The 21,119-nt window shown below is 41.0% G+C and overlaps 2 protein-coding genes across 2 annotated transcripts; both read right to left on the bottom strand.

Moving 5' to 3' along the window:
* Window positions 1-1,268: 1,268 nt before the first annotated feature.
* LOC117463351 (carboxypeptidase Z-like) lies at window positions 1,269-9,496 on the bottom strand. The gene is given in 12 exon segments (XM_034105543.2): window positions 1,269-1,814; window positions 2,299-2,398; window positions 2,693-2,832; window positions 3,032-3,167; window positions 3,455-3,613; window positions 3,722-3,883; window positions 4,386-4,618; window positions 4,693-4,917; window positions 7,729-8,002; window positions 8,004-8,104; window positions 8,606-8,635; window positions 9,082-9,496. Coding segments are annotated over 12 exon segments (2,001 nt in total). The 5' UTR covers window positions 9,164-9,496; the 3' UTR covers window positions 1,269-1,455.
* Window positions 9,497-10,888: 1,392 nt separating this feature from the next.
* On the bottom strand, window positions 10,889-16,895 carry LOC117463463 (G-protein coupled receptor 26-like). Its single transcript, XM_034105703.1, has 3 exons — window positions 15,696-16,895; window positions 15,494-15,607; window positions 10,889-13,965 (listed from the first exon to the last, which is right to left on the bottom strand). Exons 1-3 carry the CDS (start codon window positions 16,364-16,366, stop codon window positions 13,728-13,730), a joined length of 1,023 nt encoding a protein of 340 aa, XP_033961594.1. The 5' UTR covers window positions 16,367-16,895; the 3' UTR covers window positions 10,889-13,727.
* Between the last annotated feature and the right edge of the window lie 4,224 nt (window positions 16,896-21,119).

Here is a 21,119-nt window from a genome sequence, read left to right on the forward strand (position 1 = left end):
TTACGCCGGGGTAATTTGATTTTCCCACGCTTCTTTTAGTGAACTCACAAAAAAGAGGCGGTTTTGTTTATAAGATTTGGGACTTCGCCGATCCCTAGGGCTGTGATGCTCTTGCACGCTTTATTGCAAATTGTACTGTTTTTCATTGTCGGCGTGTTTGTCCACTTGAGTTTTATTCAGGTGAACTTGTGTTGTTTTATTTAGCTGAGTGTAACACAGTTTGGCACAGCTCTTTAACCTTTTATTTATTCCTTGTTTTCTCAAGCTGATTCTCATTTCTGATTGTTGTTTTTTCATTATGCCTCAACTTGGTACGTAACTCAATACCTCCCTTGAAATTAAACTCAAAAATGTAACTAATGTATTTGGCAATCATAAATAATATCCCAGTGTTTATTATTTGTATATGTCATGATTTTAACAATATAGAAATATCATAGAAACGTTTACACGACTGTGGTGTATGAGCTTTCAACAGCAGGAAGTATTTCAAGCAGATTAGCTCCACCTCTAAACTGGTATTCGGAAATGTACAAAAACAGAAATGAGCATTCCCGCTAATTAGAATGACAGAAATTGTATTCATTATCTGGGATTAATCAGGTCATAGAGAAGGGTGTATTTGATGTAAGGAGTTTAAATGTGTGTAGATTTAATCAGTGGGGAGGCACCTGGTAAAGCTGAATATTATACTTGTTTTTATTATTCAGTTTTCTTTCCTTGATTTGTATGGACCAGGATGCCTCCATAAATATATTCTTAATAACACATTCAGACGATGTATAATCACTTTTTGCCAGAACAAATGGCAAATAGTGATTAAAGCATATTAAGACTTATAGACTGCTTAATTTTAACAGTTTCAAATACTTCCACAAAGACTTTTAGGAAATGTAACATTATTTTAGAAATGTAAATTATTTTATAATCATTATAACTTACTTAATGGTTAGCAACTTTTTTGTTCATCTGTTCATTAAAAGATGCTGCACCGCAACATCTGAACAAAAATAAATGCAATATAATTTAGGAAAGCCTTATTATACAAAACATAACTTAAGATACATGATCACAGAACTATTTCTGCACATTTTGCTAAAGTTAAGTGTGTGGGAGAAATACTTGAGCCAATAGTTTGCAGTAACTTGGGTCAGAAATTGAAGTAGCATGCCCTCTAGTGGATCCCTAGTTTCATTACAGGTATGGTGCAGCTGTATTGACTTTATAAACAAACACTGAATGGACACAAAAGTTCTTCATTTCGGCTGAAAAGATTTTATTACAATTATATTTCATGGTGGTGATTAACAGCATATGTAAAGTGTGAATGCTAACATGAAGACCAGCCACCTAGCTTTGACACTTATCTGCAGTGTGACATCAATCAGAGGCAGCACATCCATTACAGGATAGCTGTGTTTGTGTGTATACAGTGGAAGGAGGTACATGAACTGTCTAATGGTGTTTGAGCAGCCATGTTGGTTCTGGGCCCTCCGGCAGGATGAAGTAGCTCCACCACCAGGGCTTCTTTGCACTCTCCGGGCGGTTTTGGGTCACATCGGCCATCAGGGTGTAGCGCTCGTACTGGTTGTAAGGGTCGAAGCGGTCGTAGCTGCCCATGGGAGGGATGGAGTCCTCCTCCTCTTGATTGTCAGGCTCTAGCTCAGCTTTCTTCAACAGGAAGTCCACCCGGCCTGCTGTGTGCATGTGACCGGGCAGGTGGACTTTCTTTATAGCTTTGGCGTAGCCGGGGGCCGAGGCCGTGACGATGTGGACCCCGGGGGTGAGGAGGCGCCAGTAGTCTCCGTTCTCAGCTGCGCAGGGAGAAGCAGGCTTAGGGTTTGGATTTATAATTAACATTACAAATAGGTAGGGCTACCACACCAATGTTACACTGCACTCATCACAGGGAAGCCTTTACATTGTTGGGAAAGATGGAAGTGTAAATGTCAACTCAAAACAGATTTACTTTAGAGTTGGTTGTGCAAGAATTAATAATACTCTTAATATAATTATAACACTATATTAGGTTTTAAATGAAAGTAAAATGACAGGGATTGGTTGAAGTGTGGCATCCATCTTTGTTTGGTCTTCAGGCTCTCCCAGCAGGATATATCAGCTTGCAGAAAAATCAGAGGCTTTGTTTATGGCAGTGTGATATACAATGACTATCGTGCCCCTTAACATGTTGGCCATAACAAACAAGATAATGCACAAGGAAATAAATCTAATGTCATAGATTTGTCTGATTCATCTATGGAATAATGAGGCACATTGTTAGCAGCAGAGATGTGTTACCTGTGGTGACGTCATGGCGTATTCCTCTGACTGATATTTGTGCACCTTTGACTGCATTTCCATCCTCGTCTTTTACGATGCCTTTGATACCTCGGTGGGCCTGAGGAACAACACAGCCGCTTAGGAAAAATAATTGCAAATGCAGTTGGAAGTTAACCTCAATAATGATGAACATCTCCATGCATCAAAAGTTAAGGATGCAAGCAGTTTTTCTTTAATTGAAACCGCACTCTCAGAGCAAAAGTCTGTTCGTGGGAGCTTATATCTTTACTTAAATAGTAACTTAAAGCCTCCACTTACGCTGTAGTAAGAAGTAAGAAGAGATGTGTTCAAAAGTTGTGGGAGGGGGAAATCCCTTTACATCAGTGCATCCTTAAATCATATATCTACTTACTGCTTCCATAAATGTGAGTAAAGCCTCAAAGTTTTCATGCCAGCCTGTAAACAACTCGTCTTCAGCAGGGAACTTTTCACAGCCCAGCTCCACAGTCACCTCGAAGCAGTTGGTGTGAAGATAGTTGAAGTCCTGCATGCCTGACCAAAGACAAAAACAAAATTGCTTTACCCAGAAATCCCTGAGAAGCCGTGCTGATCTTTCCCCGACACTTCTGTTTTCCATCATGTGTCCAACAGCGACCTCTGGTGGCTCCATCTGACATTTCAGTTGTATTTTAAATTAAGAAATGGACATTGACACTGTTAGGGTTGAATAATGTTAACTTTTCCAACTTACTGCCTGCAAAGCTGAACCACTGCGCTCCGTTAACGGTTCCTTTCTCACTGACACCATGAGACGATCCACAGCGGGCACTTGAAGTGGACATCGACTCATGTGCGTTTGCATATGTTCTTGCAAGAAGCTTGAATACCTACGGAATAAAAGGGTTATTTTTATCTTGATGTGATTGTGTTTATATAAATATCTTTAAATGACTTATGTTACATGGAGTTACTGTTGCAAAATCCAATTTCCACTTGGCATAAATAAAGCATTTCTGATTCTGATTAATATATATTGATGTATGTCTAAAAGTCATAATCACTTTCATAGTATGTTTTAACAGCTTTTATGCATTTTGAGACTATCAGGGTAAAGATATGTAATTCTTATTCAATGCACTTTTAATCGGTGATGTGTTAAGTGTAACCAGCTGACCTTGGCGTCCGGCGTCGGGGACAACATGTTGCGCTGCAGCGGGTGTTTGGACAGGTCGTAGGGGTAGGACACCACCAGGTCTCCACCGTGGAAGTTAGCGGAGAGCACGAAGGGGATGGAGCGGATCCACTTCATGACGGCGTAGGTCTCTGGGGCAACCTGGATCGCAGCATTAAGACTTATTTGGACCGAGAAATGAAATAAATCAGGACTTTAAAAATGACATTCACTGCCATGAGATGTATCGGAGAAGGGTCCAAACCTTACCTTACCAAACCAGTAAGAGTCTGGGATGGGGATGTGGTCGGTGCGGTAATGCCTCTGTCTGCGGCGGCTGTAGGCGATGGAGGTCAGGTCGGGGAAGTTTCTGTTCAGGTCGATGTTCTGAGCGTTGTTCCGGCCAACGTGGGAAGAGTCATATCTGGGACGCTGTGGAATGCATACGTGTTACAGGAAATAAGACGTAGGGTATTATTCATTAATGTGTGGAATGTTTGAATGAAACTGTATTTGTATTTAGTTTTGGATAGTTTGGATGTTGTTGCTATATCATTCTTTATTTGTAGTATCCCACTTTATGGCAAATATATATGTTGCGTTAGCTTGCTTAGGCTTTAACTTCATATGTTAATATTACTGTATAACTGTAAGGAAATGTGTTCATCACATGATCAAAGACTCAAGCTGGTTTATTTATTTTCTAAAAAACAGTCAGAAACCCAAATCTTAAATCTAAAGATTACATTTCAAACGGATTATTAAATTCTCTGCACTCCTGCTAAAAGGTATTCAAATATCTTACAAACTCAGGTATGTTTGTCCCATGCGGTTTAACTAATATTTAAAAAGGATGTAAGAATGCTGGTTTGCTTCACAAAACAAACTGCCTGAACTGCTCAGTGATACATCCCTGCAGCTGTGGAGAACTGACCTCCTCCTCGTCCTCGCTGTAGTTATTGTCCTGCAGCCCAGACACAGCCAGGTCGTGCCCGTCGGGGTTCATGCAGGGCAGGATGTGGATGCGGGTGGTGTTGATGATGGTCTGGATGCGCTCGTTGCCCAGCAGATACTCGGAGCACATGTGCTGAGCCAGGAGGATCAGCAGCTCGCGGCCCAGGACCTCGTTCCCGTGCATGTTGCCCACGTACTTCATCTCTGGCTCCACTACAGACACATCAACAGTAACTGGACTGTTTATAAACGAAAACTAAATGCAGACTTTTCCGAGCTGTACTCACGCAGTTCATGTTCTCCGGGGTTTCTGGAGAACTCGATGACGAGCAGCTCCGTGCCCTCGATGCTGCGGCCGATGCTGTACGTCCTCGCTATGTCCTCGCACTTCTCCTCCGTTTTCTTCAAGATACTGATCATCTGAGCGTTGGTGTGATGGTTGAACTGTATCGTGTCGTCACGATACTCGGGAGGAGTCTCCATGCCGTCGACTTCCTCTTCATTCTGCTCTGCTGTAGAGAAAAACATTTGTCTTTTACTTTGTTTGCCATTGTTTTTACAGCTTGAAAACATCCCTTGACTTAGTGGATGTTATAATATTCATGAGATCCTATTTAAATGACTTTGTTACAGCGAAAAGTAATACTACTGGAACCTGTTACCCCTAACATTGAGGCATGGTTTAAATCAGTTTTCATCAATGCGCTTTTAGATCAAAACCGTGGCCGCATTTTAGATCTATCAAACAAAAATGCTGTCTCCATTCCTGTAAGGCTGCCAGGTAATAAATACGGTTTGGAGAGTCTGGTATGTACAGCACACATGCAACCGGGAGTGTGGAAAGTTGATCTGACACCAAATGCCTGATGGGCCCAATGTGCTTAGTTCAGCTGACACATTAAAAGTGAGAACCAGCTGATGCTGCCCTTATTTCTGGGTTCACACTTATTCTGACAGCAGCAGCTCCAAAGCCACACGGAGCACATTAAAGCTGCGTGCTGTCCGATTCAAATGATGTCAAAACTGTCTCTTTTGGTTTGGATGCCACATTTGTGCAGTGAAAAGCTGTAGTTGTATTCAATGATAGGTTGAGTCTTTAAAAGAGGCTTGCTTGTATTAGAACGCAGCCCCGCCCGCCCGCCCCCATCCCTCTGTGTGACTCCCCAGTAACTGCTGTGGAGTCTTTCCGCTTCCAGGGCACCATCATCTCCCAGGACCTCAAATGGGAGCAGAACATCGGCTCCCTCACCAAAAAGCACAGCAGAGGATGTTCTTCCCGAGGCAGCTGAAGAAATGCAACCTGCCAAAGACGATGATGGTGAACTTCTACACCTCCATCATCGAGTCCATCCTCACCTCCTCCATCACCATCTGGTACGCCTCAGCCTCAGCCAAGGATAAGGGCCGGCTGCAGCAGGTCAGCCGCTCTGCAGAGAAGGTGATCGGCTGCAATCTGCCATCCCTCCACGACCTGCACGCCTCCAGGACCCCGAGGTGGGCAGGGAAGATAGTGGCCGACCCCTCCCACCCTGAACACAAGCTGTTCAGCCCCCTCCCCTCTGGCAGGAGGCTGCGCTCCATCAGGACCACAACCTCTCGCCACCTGAACAGTTTCTTCCCCTCCGCTACCGGCCTCTTAAACAAGGCCCGGCCCCCCCACAGCCACAACGTAGACTCTATATGCATTACATTAATGAGCACAATGTTCAAATACTGCTTACTGCGCATATTCTTATTTCATATTCTATAATTCACTGCATTCTATTTCGCTGTAAATAACTACTTTATTTTATTGCTATCTAAGTATATATTTTATTACAGTGTCCTTAAAGATTTTTTGTTTTATATGGAGATTCTTTGTTTTATATTTTATGTATTCATCACGACATCAAGTCAAATTCCTCGTATGTGTGTCTGATTCTGATTAGCAGACACTATCACATTCATTTTGAGATCATATGTTTGCACTAGTATATGACACAGCAGCCATACCATAGGTTTTATTTATTTGTCATACATTTTAATTTGTTTATTTATAATAAAGCTACTTGTTTGTGTTTTTCGGTTTTTAAGGTTCTTATTGGATATATTTTTTAACTTGGCTGTTTTGCAAATGAGATATTGTATGTATTTCCAAGTCAAAATGAATGTTGAAATTAAATTAATCTCCTATTTTATGTCTTTTTATTTCCCTGGGATGCAATTTAAGTAGAATACAATATTGCCAGCAGTTTCTACTAACTTGTCTTTTGCTATACGTGTACACCAAGCTACGAATGCTATTCAGGAATGCTTGAAGTCACATGAATTCATGACAGGACATCAGTTTGAAATGAATGTGAATATGGGAATAATTACACGGGTCAACCTACTGCCAGACATCTGACATGAATTCTGCATGGCTGAAAATGTTATGCCCGACAATAAAAAGTGAAACACTTTCATACAGTGGAACAGGTTGAAACCAAGTCGTGCTTTATCCAAGTACATACTTTAACTTATACAAATTCAACATGGTTTCTGCTGTTAGAGGAGCAGAGTGTCTTTTTATTTTTACAAACTTGTTTTTGACTTCTAGGATTTACAACAGTCTCCAGGAAATACTGTCAGGCGATGTTTGCATTCTGTAGAGCATTAAGGCAGCGCTTATGGGGATACACTGCTAATAAACACTTGACAATAGCCACAGGACTCGGTGTTAGTGAGGGTTTATGTGAGGAAACAAGGCGTTCCAGCTGGACTTTATTTTGAGGTGAGCCACATGAGCCAGATGCCTGCTCTATTAAAGCTCAAAGGACTGTAGATGAAAACAAAAAAGTAAAAACCCCAATATATTAACAGGGATAAAATGAGTCATAGACCAAAATAAAGTCAGGCCACTGAGGACAGAATACAGGGTTGTGTTTTGTTGCCAGTTGGAGTAGAAGAAGTAGAGGAAGTCTCCAAAAATGGAACTAAACTTTTTTACTCACCAAACTAAATGCCTTTCTAGACCCTCGCAGTTCACATATCGTTTTGATGTTTTTACAACTGGTGTTTAATGGCGTTGTGTTTTTTCTGCATGGATCTCTCCTGCAACTCTAAAAAGACTATCAAATTGTTTCAAACTAAGTAGAATTGGAAAAAAAGAAAAGCTCTAACAGTGATTTTGGCATGGTTTCTTATAACATATGATTCTTAGGCTTGGGAGAAGGTTTTACCGTTTTTCCAAGTCAAAAGGCCTCAAGTAAAGTTGCAAGTCATTTTAGATTTTTAGTCATTGTACCTTGAGTTCAAGTCATGTGACTCGAGTCCACACCTAATGCTATGACATTACTCCTCACCTCTGAGGCCCTCCAGCGGGTCGTAACATCCCTCTTCATCACTGACGAAGAAGCGATCGCAGTCCAGGAAGTAGGGCCACGCCATCTCTATCCTGTCAAAAGCGTGGCTGCATCTTTTACGCACCGCCTCACAGGTGGTGCGGCAGGGCTTCAGCACCTTCTCCTTCTCGCAGCGAGGGGCCATCACGGAGCAGCCCAGCATGCGGACGTCAGGGTTACACTCCCCCCCGAGCAGCGCCTCCACCACGCTCAGGAGGAGGTACTCTGCACTGGCCCTCGGCGTCCTCACGGGTCTTGTGGTTGAGGATGTTTGGGAACATGTTCTGAGTGTAAGGCATGTCATCGCAGTACGACAGCATCACATCTGTGCATTTGGCTGAGAGACAAAACTCAGACGGGTTAGGAATATCTCAAAAGTAAATCATTACTGAAAGAGCCGTTTACATCCCTCACACCTTTAATGATGAGCCCAACTGTGCAGTCTTTAATCATCTAGTTCCAAATGTTTCTATTATCGCTGGAAATTAGAATTTGAATATTTTATACTGCCATTGATCATCTAAAAATACACATGATGGTCTTATGGCTTTCGGGCCAGATTCAATAAGGACTACACCCAGTGTGACTTATATTATGATCGCACCAAAACACTGACTCAGGGATGTTATTGACAAAACTCCCGACCTGTCTTGAGGCATTGAGAGCTTGATTGTTCTTTGGTGTAAACAATATTATGTTTTAGGCTTGAACGTGAAATAAAGCTTTCCTTTATGAGTCAAACATTCCTGAGAGACAATCAGTTGACCTAAAATGAATCAAGCTGTAAGACAAACACTTCATAACATTGTTTTCTCTCCAAGAACGACTGGGTACTTACGTTTTTCTTCCACTGTTGGCTTGCACTGACCTGCAAGACACATCATCAGCATGTCATTAGATTACTGTGGCAGACACTAGATGGCAGACTGGTCATACCTTAATGTGAATTACAAAATACTCTTACTTCTTGATTTATCTCTGGTTATGCTTTAACAGTTCCCTAACATGCTTTCCTGCCTACAAAAGTATCATAAGATCATTAGAAGTCCCACATATATATGATTATAAATCTTATTCATTATAGGCCTCAAAAGCATGCTTTTAAATGGAATATGTATGCCACTATAGGCCAACATCTAACTAATGATGACTTTAGAAATGACTTACAAGTTTTTTTCCATGTTTTTCTGCATGAAATTAAGCTTCTGAACCAACTATAATCTGCACATGCAAATGAGACCAACTCGTGCAAAAGGTTCCAATGTCAACTAAGATAATAAAGTATGCAACACATACAAAGCTTTTAAACATTACCTCGAAATCCTGGGTCACACCGTGGAGGAGCACACGACACAAGGACCAACAACTGCAGCAGGATCAGCAGCATGATGCTCATTTCCCGACGTGTATATTCCTTTTCGATGTGGCACCTCACACACGCAGCCAGAAGTCTGCAGAAATTCCCCCTGAACTTCCCTCGCTTTATTACACGTATTACGGTCGACTATCATGTTACAGAGGAAGTGGCTCTGAGGTGAAGTGGGGACATGTGCAGGAGAATGAGAGCGTAGGCTTTGCAAATATGGCGAAGATGTACGGTTCAATGAAAAAATGGTATTCATTTAAGCACGTTTGAGTTTAGTTTTTGAAATTTTGGTCCAGGAGTTTTTTTTACTTTGCTTTCAAGATGAATAGAAGTGAAAATATCCCCTGTTCCTCACCTGAACTGTCATCCTGCAGGCCTGTCTTCTTTGCCTTGTTTATGCACACCTGGTCCTTAATTGGCCGTAAAAAACAAAACAAGGGCTGTCTGTAAAACTGCCTGTGGTCATTACATAAAAATAACATATTGTCAAAAATATAAGCAAGGTATTGGGTCAATGTTTACTCTCTTATCATATTTAAAACGTGTATGTCTATGTTATTGTTAAAATCAACTCTTGTCTACTTTTAAGTAGGCTAATACAAATGCTTTTAGCTAGCTGCTAAGCTAGTTTTCAACTATCTTACAAATTGTCTGTCTTCTGTGAAATAATGGCTTGCTAATTACTTACTTCAACATGTTTGGTAGGCTATGCCTTTCATCCAAGCAGGGTATTAAAGGGTATTAAAAAAGATAATAAATTAATTTTACTTTAGGCTTAAAATGTAGGCTGCTGTATAAAACATCAATTTTCTCTATAAAATGACCTTAACATTTGGTTCCATAAAAATATAATAAGTGCTGCATCTGCAAATTGTGGCCTGCCTTGATTTTGCTGACAAATCGGCTACTCTAAAATGTGTGTCAGAGTTGAACCAAGCATTTACACCCTGCACAACAGACAGAAATAGAAGTCTGTAACCATTTTCATGTACATAAACATTGTTTCTGTCTGGGACAAAAATGTTAAACCCCACAGAGAGAGAGAGCAGACTTCTTTGGGATCATAAGGGACTTAAGCCTGGTGAAAAACTGGAGCTAAACTGTCTTTATTTTCTTAAAGATAGGCTACATCCTGGTGCAGAGATTTAGGCTAACCCATATGACCCCAGTTATAACATTTACCATTGGTTTCAGAAAAGTCATTTTTGATATTAAAATCTGAAAAGTATAAAGCTCTAAACTTCATCTCAGAAATATCAACATTAAAGCACTGGTAATCAAGCAATGTCCTTTAAGCCTTAATATAGCCTACTCCTAAATGGGAAATAATGTAATACCATGATATAGGCTATAGTTATGAGGCTGAGCCAAACCCTTGATTGTCTCAAAAGAATGCTTAATTTGCCTCAGCAGAGGTGATTGCCACTTGACCATTTATATCCTTCATTGTCAAGTGAGCAGCTCTACCTAATTTAAAGTGCCAGTAGACAATCATACACATACATATTTGTCATACATTGGGTTTCATTACTAATTTTAACTAATTATAGGGTCTTCTCTCCTTCAAGCTGGGCTGATTTGAATTAGCATAATAGGAAGCATGATCATTCATCAGGACCCCTGGGTTCAAGACTGGTATCTTGGGAGTGAGCCTAAGAGTGAAATAGAAATATCCTCTGTATCCTAAATCAGGAATAAGAATGAGATCCATAATGTGGTCATTTATTATGCAGATAACATCACAACCTAGCCATATTAAATGTTCACTACATCTTTACAACTTGCTTTCTTTTTCAAACTGATTTACAATGTTATTGTTTTGTCAAGACATCCTCAACCACCGATGTAATGTGTCCGATAAGTAATCCGTGATGTACTGCCTTTTCTCAAAATGGAGCACAGAATTATTGTCCTTGATTTGACATTTATAAGGACAACTCAGAAGATATACACTTTCAAGAGTGGGTTGACACTCTTTTAACTCACTCAGTTAAGACCATTTTGTTTTAAACTATGACATTGACTAAGCTTACATTTCATTATGAGCACTTTTCATCACCAATTTCTCTCATAACTTATTTCTGATGATTGGGGTGAATTGGATGATGTTTTATTTGAAAAAGCCCGACCCATGCCTTCATGACGGCATTGATCTGCCGTCTGAATGCAGAGGTGTTACTGGTTTAGTTAGCAACAAAATAATGCAAATTCCCTCACTTCAGGTTGCAATGAATTACTGTCAGTCTTTTTTTACTGTCGGTCTGTCGCATCAAATTGAGTCTCAGTCTGAATAAATTAGAATTGCTAATTGGCAAATGTTATCTTTGACCCATCTCTTTAATTACACTTGGCAATAATGCTGCTGCAACCGATACATGTATATACCATCTTTGATATCATAAGTGCCACGAGGCAGATGAAAACAAAACAAGGTGATTCAGAAATAGAGGACTAGCTGGTGGTGACAACCAACCAACAGAGTTTTATTTGAGAATAACAAATTATGTTTCTATTCAAGTATCCATCTGTTTCAAATATTGAATATAGTTCCCCATTATCCTCAATTATGACTCAAATAAAACATTTAGTATCTGTCATTTAGTGTCAGATCATTTTAACTGCACTGCTTGAATTGAATTTGGAAACTTACAAATGCAATCAAAGGGCATTATCTTGATTCAAAGACATTACTGTGAAAACATTAATAATTGTAATACTTTTATAATTGACAGCTTGTATTGCACATATTCCACTAATAGCTAATCACACTGCCAAATAACAGCAAGTGGCTTACAGGAGGAACAATACATGTGCAGAAAGTACATCCAAATAATTTTAACAAACCAGATTTTCTGGTGAGAGAATAGAACCTCTGTAAAAGTCAAATGTTCTATTCTGGCACAAACACATAACAAGTGTGTTTTAAGCACTTCTAGCATCCCTATGCTACATCACCCTTTTATCTAGACAACATGTTGTTCCTGTACAGTGCAAAATATATAATAACATCATGTAAATATCCATAGAAACATTTTAAACTGGCAAAACAAAGAACAGTTGTACAAATGCATTTCAGTCAAAAGTGGGTCGCCACTAGTACATTCCGTTTCAAACGCACAAAGGATACATTTAAAAGGATAAGTCGGTGATATTTTATGTTTTTTTCATGATCAGGAAATCTCATGAAAAGACTTAAATAGATCATTAATTGATGTAGCCAGTGATCTCCAACTTCAAATAAACGTACATTATCCTTGCCTCCGGGACTTGTGAGTACTCCGGTTTAATTCACAAGGGAGTTGGATTTAATTAACTAAAACACGTCAACACTAAGATGTTCGCAGACTTATTGCCGTAGGAACTTGCATCCTGGCAATTACATTTTTACACGGAGTGTTCTTTGTTTGTCAATTATCTAAAAACCCTTACGCTTTTGATCTGATTGACTTCTTCAATACCATGAACCAAGGCACTGTAGTTAATTTTCTTTCTAACAAATATACACACACAGGTGTGTATTGACCTGTGTCAGAAAATAGTCCCCAAAAAACGTTTTAGTATTATTTGCTTAAAAACGACAGCGCCCAGGTTTCAGGAACAAATGTATAACCATTTTGAAAGTTACAATTTATATCTGTGACCAGTCCTGTTTTGCATTTCATACCTACTCGAATAAAGGCAAAAATACTACAGGAAGAAAAGGGTCCGAAAAATACTGAGTAATGGAGTGATACATTGTTATTTTTGCTCTTTTCACGGACCTCGTTAACAACAAGAAAAATATGTAAAATATCACCAATCTTACCATTTAAAATCATGTTGTAAATGTTATTTGCCTTTGGCTCCTGTAACTATAGTAGCTCTGAGAGAATTAGACAAAGTGCATCAATATTCAGTGTCTGACATGACACTGCGAAGTAGTCTAACATGGTCAATACAGAACATGGCAATAATGTGCAGCAGTTGAGTAAATTATCCAGAAGCTGTGGCAAAAAAGTATTTCCTTCTTTTCGCTCCAGCTTCTATCGACTATCCGCTCCCGGCTCTGTCCCTGCGTTTGGTGACAGAAGAAAGGTCTCTACATGTGGACTTTGCCAACATCATTACAAAGCGGTAGGTTCAGTACAAAAGGCCACTTTATACATGTTGCTCAAAGAGAAGAAGGGACCGTGTCGGCTGCTTTGTCCTTCAGTTTGAGATTCATCTGAACCCACGACTCCTCTGAAGAAGTTGATTTGTGTGATCTATGTGGTTTTGTGTGTTTCCACCGATGAATCACAGATGTCTTGTTTGCCAATTCTGTCTAAGGACAACGTTTCCACATCGTCCTCGTCGCTCCCTATCCATCTCCTCTTTCGCCCCTTCATCCTCCCTCTCAGTGCTGTCTTGTCATTCTTGTCCACCCACTGCCTTCCTTACGTATGCTCTCTCTTCACCCCAACCCACATTATGTCCCCTCTATCAGCTCGATTTCCCCTCCCTTACAATGTCCTGTTTCTCTTCTCATTCTTCTCCTCCGCCCACCTTCTTCCATGAGGCAATGTATATTTTTGGCCCGTCATGTGTATCTGCCATTTCCGCCGGGCATTTGCCATTAGCTGATCCTCTGGAGACAGTAGTCGTTCTCCGTGTCCAAAGAGCTGTTGTGGCCAGAGGAGGGGTACAGGTCACGACGGAGCAGCCTGTTGACGACAGTAACCAGGACTTTCTTGTACTGCTGACGTAGGAGGGAGTAGGCAAAGGGGTCCGACGCAGCCTTGCTGTATGTCAGGCACTTACTGATGATTCCCCAGCGGCGGTTGATGTCCACGAAGGGGAGAAGCTCGACCAACCTGAAGGGGAGGCAGCAGAAACATGAATAATCAAAGTCCATTTTAGTCAGAGATGTGTTTTTTTCTTTAGTTTCTCAAATGTTCAAAGTACCTATAAATCCTTTTACACATTGGGGACCGTTTGAAAGGGTCAACATGGGGTAAACTCAATGCGCTTAAATAGCATTAGCAGCGCTTAAAAACTATTTAATCCATTCTTTGACCTGCACAAAATGGTCATCTACAGTCACTGTCTGGTTCACAATGTATTTGGGAAATGTTATGCATTTAAGTGAATATTGCAAATATAGTGTTGCTACTGAAGATTTAAATGGATTTTAAACTATTTAAAGTTCTTTAAATAGTTGCATTTTAAGCACCTTGCATTTTATAATTACTGACATTGTACAGAAGATTCAAACTGCCATTAGAAGAACTAATGGAACAGAAAAGTAAAGGGAAATATGACGTGATTGTAATAGGTTTTTCTTCCTTATCTATACATTTAGTATGGCATAGAGAAACAGTTCTTGAGCTTTGGTCTCTAATGGAAATCCTTTGTTCTTTCATTGTGATGCAAATGTTCCACTTCACCGTGAAATCTAATCACAGCACAGAACAAGTGAGGAGGTGTATTGCACAGCAGAGAACAGCTTAGACCTGCTAATATGAAATGCAAAGCACTACGATTCATTTTTAAAATAAGTGTGTAGGGGAGCTTCTTTCTTTTATGAGATGGCATTTTAAATCTATAGAGCATTACAAGAAAGAAACAATATACATGACGAGGTTTATTGTATTATCTTTGTTTGATTTGTTTCATAAAGGCATTGCTGGTGGTATTTTGTCAGTACCAATTCAACAGAGTTTTTTTACATAAATACTGGAGGCTTTGGCTTTTACACATTTGAACCATAGGGTTTACATACCAATCATTTACACACATATCTGCACATTTTAAGGCAACGTCAAGAAATTAAAATGTCATGTCAATTTAAGATTACAACAGAAGGTGAAGAAAATTCCCCTTTTCTCCTCAGTATAATGTTAATTTAAAGGCAGAACAGATACATGAGTAGCGATGATTAGGCTACTTCCAGTGGGTAGTGTCAGGGGGTTACTCCAATTTCTCAGACACTTTATCCCTGTTAATGTGTCCTCCCTCTGCCCACTCATATGTGCATGCGCCACATATGTCAAAGTGATGGTTCATCGCACCACATCTCGCTGACAATCTGCTCCTCAAGCTTTTCCTATTTTTTCTGGAACACACAACTTGTTCTCTGTATATGTATTGCCCTAAACTATATGTGTGTTTCAGTGGAAGCAGCATGAAGGCACCTCTCAAAGGTGATTTATGAGCCCTTTAATGGTTCAGATCAACTGTTTTGTTGTACTTTAAGAGTGGGATTGGGTCTAATCTGAACAAATAAAGTGACAATTCTGTATATTCTAGATGACGAGAACTCTGGATGTAGTATAATTTGTCTTTTAATAGTTGCACTTAAGTCTATTATGTGATGTTTTTGTTACTGACAATTCAACTTACCTTGTGATAACATAGGGGGCAAAGCAGATGATGAAAGAGCCGATGAAGATGCTGATCTTCTTTGTGGCTCTCTGCTTTCTCCTCTTTTGCTCTGCTAAACATCTTTGTTTCACGCTGAAAGCAGCAAAACACTTTTAAGACTATGAATTAAACATTTAAAAGAGGACAAAAAGACATGCCTGTGTATAAATAAATGACTTACCTTGGGTGAATGTCGACCAGGAGGAACAGAGTCTGCATGGTGATAATGTCAATCCTTTTGCAGTGAAACCTCGCCACTTTCAGCACCTTCAAGTATGTGAAACACAATATAAGCAGGGAGAGCATGAAGCTGGTGGCGTGGAAAACCACTGTGAAGATAGTAAACTTAATCCTGTCTCCCCCTTCCACTGTGGGCTGTAAGGTGCAGGACGCGTACACTGAGCTGTAGTCCACCCAGGAGAAGAGCAGGGCCGTGAGGGAGAAGGTGAAGGAGTGCAGCCAGGAGTAGCACACCATGATCAGCGCGTCCTTGTAGCGCATCTTGGCGGAGTAGCTGAGCGGGAACACCACCGCGATCCACCGGTCTATGCTGAGCGCCGCCATGCTCAACATGGTGTTGGCGGTGAGGAAAGTCTCCAGGAAGCTCATCGTGTGGCAAATGCAATCCCCGAAAGGCTGCTGGTCCCGGATGACCCCCACCAGGGTGGCCGGCATGTTGAGCACAGTGATGAGGATGTTGCAGAAGGACAGGTTCATGGTGAAGACCCCGGGCACCTGTCGGCGGATCTCGGTGCTGTGGACGAAGCATAGCAGCACCAACAAGTTGGACAACAGCGAGACCACCGCGACCACGATGATGAACAGAGCGAAGATAACGTCAGCAAAGTCCATGTCTCACTCCGGAAAGTCTCCTCTCGGGTTACCTGTTGTTGGTGATAATAAGGAGTTAAAATCAACCATGATCCTTGCAGGAGCTCCTCCAAAGATTATTTTCAATTAAATCCTCCTGTGTGCGCGCGTCCCTGTCCTCTCCAACTTCCACGAGTGCTGTCCAGCGTACTGAAGCATCTCTCTCTTTCTCTCTCTCTCCTCAAATGTGTCGATTATTTTCAATTAACATCCGGCAGGTGCAGGTGTAGAGTTTAAAGTGAAGCAGAGTGTGGCTCAGATGGACAATGAGATTAATAATCGCTTTTACGCATCACGTGAAGAAACAGTACTCACACCCATAGACGTGGGAACAACTTGTCCTGGTCACAACACACCCAAACTCACACTTTTGTTTTCTACATATTGGAGATTTCCAGATGTCTTTGCGCAAACGAATCAATCATCCAGCTTAAGTTATTCACATGCGAGTTTCTTCAGCATCGACCACGGATCCCTCGAAATCAATTTAGTGCGCAGAGAAATCCAGGGATGTTTCTCCTCCTGGATAATTGGAGACGCTTCTGCCGTGACCAAACGGCACCAGGTGCACACGCGCGCCGGAGATGCGCGGTGGCAAATAGATCCTTTTCCTGAAATGAATTATTCATAGCCCCGTGGCTACTGCAGATTCACTGTGTACCATCATAATGTGTGTCTGGTATGCAAAAATATACAAAAAGACTGTTACAAGAGAATGCTGCTGGGTAAACTGGGAGCGAGGCTCACAGTTGGTTAATAAGCCTGAAATGTAGGGGACATTAAAGACATCAGCAATGATTCTTTAGGGGCAAACATGTCTTATTTTGTATTTCTCTTTGATTCAAACTCTGCTGATTTGCACACAAATACTTGATTACCCCTGATGAGCAATAATACTGTCTGTATAGGCCTACAACTTTTTTTTTACAATTTGTACCTGCTGCTCTTTATTTCAACATGGTCACTTTTCGGAAAAACAAATACACTGCTACTTTTTACCATGGTGTCTGCTGTCTTGTTTTAGTTTTTTACTTATTGTGTTCATGTGCATATTAGCCATTTTTTAAATATGTGTCCTTACTTTAGCTGCACTGTCTGCTGTTGTAATCATGTAATTTACCCCGTTGCGGGACAAATAAAGGATTTCTGATTCTGAACCAAGCGGCAAACTCTGGGGAACAGCCGGGACGCCAATACGGAAGTGCCACACACTGCAGTTTATACATGGGCCGCTAGGGACTGGCTGCAGAAAGGAGCAATTTCCATAGACCCCCATGTTAAAATGCCCAACTTTACAGCAGAAAAAACATGTTTCTACATACAGTCTATGGTTTCTACCCATGGATGTAAGGTAACAGCCTTGACAGGCCACTAGGTGTTGCTGTTGCGCAGCAAATTGTTGTTTTTTGTCCATTGTGGGACACCGTATTTCTCTTGTTGTTCTGGGTGCGGCCGCCATCTTGGCGCTAATGCTTGTATTCACTCCGCAAAAGGTGAGCAGTGTTAATGGCGGCAAATAATTGTACACATTATTATGTTAAAAACGTCCAAACATTCCATTTATTTATTTAATGGGTTAGTTTAAATGTTTATTTACCCGTTTGTGTATGTTTGGGAGTGAGATGTTGTATGTTTTGTCTGTTCATTTGGTTATTGTATTGGCATGTAGCTAAAAGGCGAATGCTTGTATTCACTCCGCAAAAGGTGTGTCAGAAGAGGAATACATCGCTACTCAGCATCTCCACCGCAATCCGATCTGCTGTGTCCTGTTTTCCACTCCTCTGCATAACATCCCATCACCAATAACAAACACAACGCAGAGTCCCATGGTGTTCAGAGAGGCTACGGGACATTTGGGTTACAGATGCAATAAATATTATTATCGATATAGTTAGATTCCACCTTCATGATTATGAATCTGTGAGTGAATTGTTTTCTAACACGACCCTTTTATTTATATTAGGTCTTAAAATGTTTGCATAAATTAGGGCGTGGTCACGTTGATGGACACGTACATGCCTCACTGTCAGCTAACAGCAACTTGTCCACTCTGCTAGGCTACAACCATTGAGGCTACACCGTTAGTTAGTCATAGTACTGTACTTGACCCTTTAGCTTTAGCCGTGTTTGTGGTGATTGTGCCTTTTAGGGAATATTGTTACAAATACCAGACAATTACAATGTCGTGCTGTGCGCTTGAATGTACTAACAGGACTTCCAAGAAGTCTAAAATGATAATATTATACATGTTAACCCCGTTCGCAGGTGTTTGTGTGCTTGGTAGCTTAGCTTGTTACTTATTAGCCAGCTAAGGACGTAACCCTTTATGCATACATATACATTTTAGTTTATGATTCAGCCTTTGGTAAGACTTTTATAGTCTATGGCTATGACGCCCATAATGCTAAACGGGAGCAATTGTTAATAGGGGACCCAATTATCCCAGTGGTGGCCGCCGGAGCTAACGGAGCCGCAGGGGGCTAGCTCCAGCCGGCGTCCCGGAGCTAGCCCACTGCGGCTCCGTTAGGTCCGGGCGGTGGAGTCCGTCTTTTCTCAACGTGTGAATGACAAGCATTAAGAATAACAAAATATAGCTAATTCTCTTGCAGATTGTTTCATTTGATTATGAATGTAACATTTATATAGGCAAACTACACTGTTAGCAGTAACTTGGTATGCATGTATTCAGTGATGTACCTGAACGCGTTCAATGAACGATCGTTCATGAACGCGTTCATATTTTGGGCGAACGTGAACTGAACGTACTGTATTTCCGCTAGATGAACGTAATTGAGAACGCGTTCATTCTCAGCGGTGTATAACGGCGTTCAAAAGTGCGTTCATTCTCAGCACTGTATTATAACGGCGTTCAAACGTGTACCAGATTTCATATGCCTTTCAGCCGAAAACCCAGTTAAAACACACCGTAAACAGGCTTCAAAATAATGCGGAAAACCACCCAATTTGGCAACAGCAAGCTGCCTGTGACGCGTACGCGCCTGTCACCCCTGGCTGTCGCACTAAAATATAAATATACTAAATATATCAGACTCCTCACAACAAACAATGTGGAACCGCGGAACCGGCGAGCATTGAATGAATGAATGAATGAATTAGTATGGACGAAGCCGAGAGCAGCTGCAGCAGCACTCGCTCAGAGTGAGACTCTACGGCAGGGGTGGGGAACCTCCGGCCTCCGGGCCGTATACGGCCCGCGAGACAATTTGGTACGGCCCTCGAGGTAATTTATAAACACACGCAAAAAATAAAAAAATGAAAGAAATCTAGACCGCAAAATAATTAAACAAGGAAGTGCCTGTTTTTCCTGGCCAAGATCAGGGTCCTTGAACACAACACGAGCCTAACGTGTCATCACGTGGTATATGTCTCGACTGACAGGGGTGCAGTTCTGACGGAGAGCACCAGAACGCCACTCCAGCACTTCAGAAATGGCAGAAAGTCCATACACATGTTCAGTTTCTGCGTGTCTGTGTCTTTAGTTGAAAGCCCAGTGGCGATCTGCTCATCTGTCATACAGTCAATAACTTTGTTGTTATCATTAGCATCTGGTTAGCTAGCTATGCTAACGAATATAAGAAGCTTTGTCTACAACCAGTGAGGTAAAGGCACATCTTTATATGATCATTATAGTTATAAAAAAAATAAGAGAATAAAGTAAACAGGTATAAAATACTATATGATAGTTATTAATAAAGAAGAATACAGTTTGAAAGGGGAGTGATTTGTCAAATATCCATAAATTAAAAGAAAATCTGCTTACAGTTGTGTTTGGGTGTTGAGAGATGTGTCCATAGCTCTCCTAATGTTGCTCTCAAAGTGCACCAGATTGATGCTTTTAACTTCAACATTTAAAAAAAATCTTCCCAGGGGAGCATGCCCCCCGGATCCCCCTAGAGGAGGTTAGGTCCCCCCCCCCCCCCCCACTTAAATCATGTTCACATGAATAGGAAACTAAATACATTTGCACACATCTTGTGTCCATATCTTTCTGTTTTGGTGGTCACGCCACACCGTGCACGTGCATGCATACGCGAGTCATGGTGAGATATCTGGATTAAGAGGTTGCTTTTTCTTTGCACAGAATGAAATGAATGGGCTGTGATTTTAGTTTTTTTAAGCAGAGGTCAATAACTTGTACGGCCCTCTGAGGATATTGTAAAAATTGAAATGGCCCATTAACATCGTACAGGAGACAAATAATAGCTCGCAGCAACATATTGAAAAAAGAACTATGAACTATAAATTAGTTCATTTTTGAAACCATGAACTTTAGTTCAACATTTTGAATTATGAACTATGAACTGAACTAGTTCATTTTAAAATGTGTGAACTGTGAACTGAACTAGTTCATGTAGAAAGTGAACTTTCCCAACACTGCATGTATTTCATGTTAGCTTAGCTTCTTAGCCTGAGCTAGCTCTGTTTACTTCCAGTTCGGAGGCAGCAGGTCCCGCCTCGGCTCCGCCTCTTTGCCCTTATTTGGAGCAGGCGGGATTAGACTCTGACGTCACAGTCGAGCCGTTAGTGGCCGACTCCGCCTACTAAGGGCTTCTCTGCAACTCTGCAGAATCCTATGGGTGACGTCACGGACACTACGTCCATTTATACAGTCTATGTTCTGAACATACAAAATCAAAACAAAATATTCATCAATCAACAAAACCAAAAAATCACATTGCAACACACACTCCCCTCTGCATGGCAAAGACAAAAT

This window comes from Pseudochaenichthys georgianus, chromosome 18, assembly GCF_902827115.2.
Source record: "Pseudochaenichthys georgianus chromosome 18, fPseGeo1.2, whole genome shotgun sequence".
NCBI lineage: Eukaryota > Metazoa > Chordata > Actinopteri > Perciformes > Channichthyidae > Pseudochaenichthys > Pseudochaenichthys georgianus.